The following is a 2,541-nucleotide window of genomic DNA, read 5'->3' as shown; positions in this document are numbered from 1 at the left end:
TGGTCAGTGGTGTTTGATGGTCAGTTGGTTATGGGGAGACCCAGCAGGTCATAGGGATGGGCAGCTAGTCATGGGGGTGGGCAACTGGTGGGGATGGGGGTGGGCCATGGTGTTTGATGGTCAACTGGTGTTCAATGGTCAGTTGGTGTTCAATGGTCAACTGGTCATGGAGATGGGCAGCTGGTGGGGATGGGGGTGGTCAGTGGGGTTTGGTGGTCAGTTGGTGTTCAATGGTCAGCTGGTTATGAGGAGGGTCAATGGGCCATGGGGGTAGTCAACTGGTCATGGAAGTGGGCAACTGGTGGTGAAGGGCGTCATTAACTGGTGTTTGATGGTCAGGTGGTTATTGGGAAAGTCAACGGGCCATGGGGATGGGCAACTGGTCATGAGGATGGTCAATGGATCATGGGGGTGGGCAACTGGTCATGGAGATGGGGGTGGTCAGTGGGGTTTGATGGTCAACTGGTGTTCAATGGTCAGCTGGTTATGGGGAGAATCAATGGACCATGGGTGTGGTCAGCTGGTCATGGGAGAGGGCAACTGGTGAGGATGGGGGTCATTAACTGGTGTTCAATGATCAACTGGTGTTTGATGGTCAACTGGTTATGGGGAGAGTCAATGGGCCATGGGGGTGGGCAACTGGTCATGGAAGTGGGCAACTGGTCAGGGGGGTGTTCAACTGGTCATGGGGATGGGGGTGGTCAGTGGGGTTTGATGGTCAACTGGCGTTCGATGGTCAACTGGTTATGGAGAGGGTCAACTGGTCCTGGGGGTGGGCAACTGGTGGAATGGGGATGGTCAGCTGGTGCTGGTGAGCTGGTCATGGGGGGATGAACTGGTCATCGGGATGGTGAAGCGGTAGGAATGGAAATGGTCAGCTGGTGTCAATGATTAGCTGGTCATGGGAATGGTCAGCTGGTGGGGATGGTCAACTGGTGGGGATGGTCAGCTGATGTTTGATGGTCAGCTGGTGGGGATGGTCAGATGGTGTTTGATGGTCAGCTGGTGGGGATGGTCAGCTGATGGGGTTGGTCAGCTGGTGGGGATGGTCAGATGGTGTTTGATGGTCAGCTGGTGGAAATGGTCAGATGTTGATGGGGATGGTCATGGTGTCGATGGTCAACTGGTGATGGAACTGGACAGCTGATATTGATGATCAAGTAGTGATGGAGGCGGTCAGCTGGTGTTGATGGCCAGCCGGTGTTTGGTGGTCAGCTGATGTTGATGGTCAACTGGTGATGGCGGTGGTTATGGTGTTTATGGTCAGGTGTTGTTGATGGTCAGCTGGTGTTGATGGTCAGCTGGTGGGGCTGAAGATAGTCACCTGTTGCCTGGTGTGGATGTCAGCGGGGATAAGGATGGTCAAGCAGTGGTGATGAGCCCAGGTATTGATGGTCACCTGTGCTTGATGGTCAACTGGTGGGGATGAGAATGGTCAAATGGTGTTGGTGGTCATCTGGTGGGAATGGGGATGGTCCATTGGTGTTGATGTCAGCTGGGCTAGGGACGGTGACGAGCCTGGTCAGGGGTGTTGATGGTCATCTCGATGGTCAGTTGGAGGGGATGCTGATGATCAACTGATATTTATGGTCAGCTGGTGATAGGAGTAGTCATGATGTTGATGGTCATCTGGTGTCAGTGGTCAGCTGGTGTTGATGCCAACTTGTGATGAGGGTGGTCATGATATTGACAGTCATCTGGTGTCAATGGCCAGCTGGTGTCACTGCCAGCTGGTGTTGGTGGTCATCTGGTGTCAATGGTCAGTTGGTGTTGATGGCAACTGGGCTAAGAATGCCCAAGCCAAGGTAATGAGCCTGGTCAGCTGGTGTTGATGGTCAGGTGGTGTTGCTGGTCAGCTGGTGTTGATGGTGAGCTGGTGCTGCTGGTCAGCTGGTGTTGAGGGTGTTCATGATGTTGATGGTCAGCTGGTGTTGATGGTCAACTGGTAGGGGTGAGGATGGTTGAGCAATGGCAGTGAGTGTGGTCAGCAGGTGTCAATGGTCAGCTGGTGTAGATGGTCAGCTGGTGTTAATGATCAACTGGTGAGTATGGGGATGGTCAGCTGGTGTTGACGGTCAGTGGGTGCTGATGGTCACCTGGTGTTGATGGTCAGCTGGTGTTGATGACCACCTGGTGCTAATTTAATGATCACCAGGTGGCAGTGGCGATGGTCAGCTGGTGTTGATGACCACCTGGTGGCAATGGGGATGGTCGCTTGGCCTTGATGGTCAGTGCGCATTGATGGTCAGCTGGCATTGATGGCCACCTGGTGTTAACGATCACATGGTGGAGGTGGGGATGGTCAGCTGGTGTTGATGGTCACCTGGTGTTGATGGTTACCTGGTGGCAATGGGGATGGTCACTTGGCCTTGATGGTCAGCGTGCCTTGATGGTCACCTGGCATTGATGGCCACCTGGTGTTAACGATCACCTCATGACAATGGGGATGGTCAGCTGGTGTTGATGGTCACCTGGTGTTGATGATCACCTGGTGGCAATGGGGATGGTCACCTGGCATTGATGGTCAGCTGGCATTGATGG

At 53.9% G+C, this 2,541-nt stretch overlaps 1 protein-coding gene across 1 annotated transcript in view; it reads left to right on the top strand.

The window, feature by feature from the left end:
• LOC102035898 (ras/Rap GTPase-activating protein SynGAP-like) overlaps positions 1-2,541 on the top strand; it is a gene marked incomplete at its 3' end in the record, with an annotated part of 31,754 nt that overhangs the window by 8,320 nt on the left and 20,893 nt on the right. The window contains exon 3 of the mRNA XM_031065627.1: positions 1,715-1,805. Coding sequence (XP_030921487.1) covers positions 1,715-1,805 — 91 coding nt within the window. The remainder of the gene's footprint in view (positions 1-1,714; positions 1,806-2,541) is intronic.

The sequence above is a fragment of the Geospiza fortis genome, unplaced genomic scaffold (assembly GCF_000277835.1).
Source record: "Geospiza fortis unplaced genomic scaffold, GeoFor_1.0 scaffold2108, whole genome shotgun sequence".
In the NCBI taxonomy this organism is placed as follows: Eukaryota; Metazoa; Chordata; class Aves; order Passeriformes; family Thraupidae; genus Geospiza; species Geospiza fortis.
The sequence above is the reverse complement of the archived record's forward strand: the minus strand, read 5'-3'. Positions and strand labels throughout refer to the sequence as shown.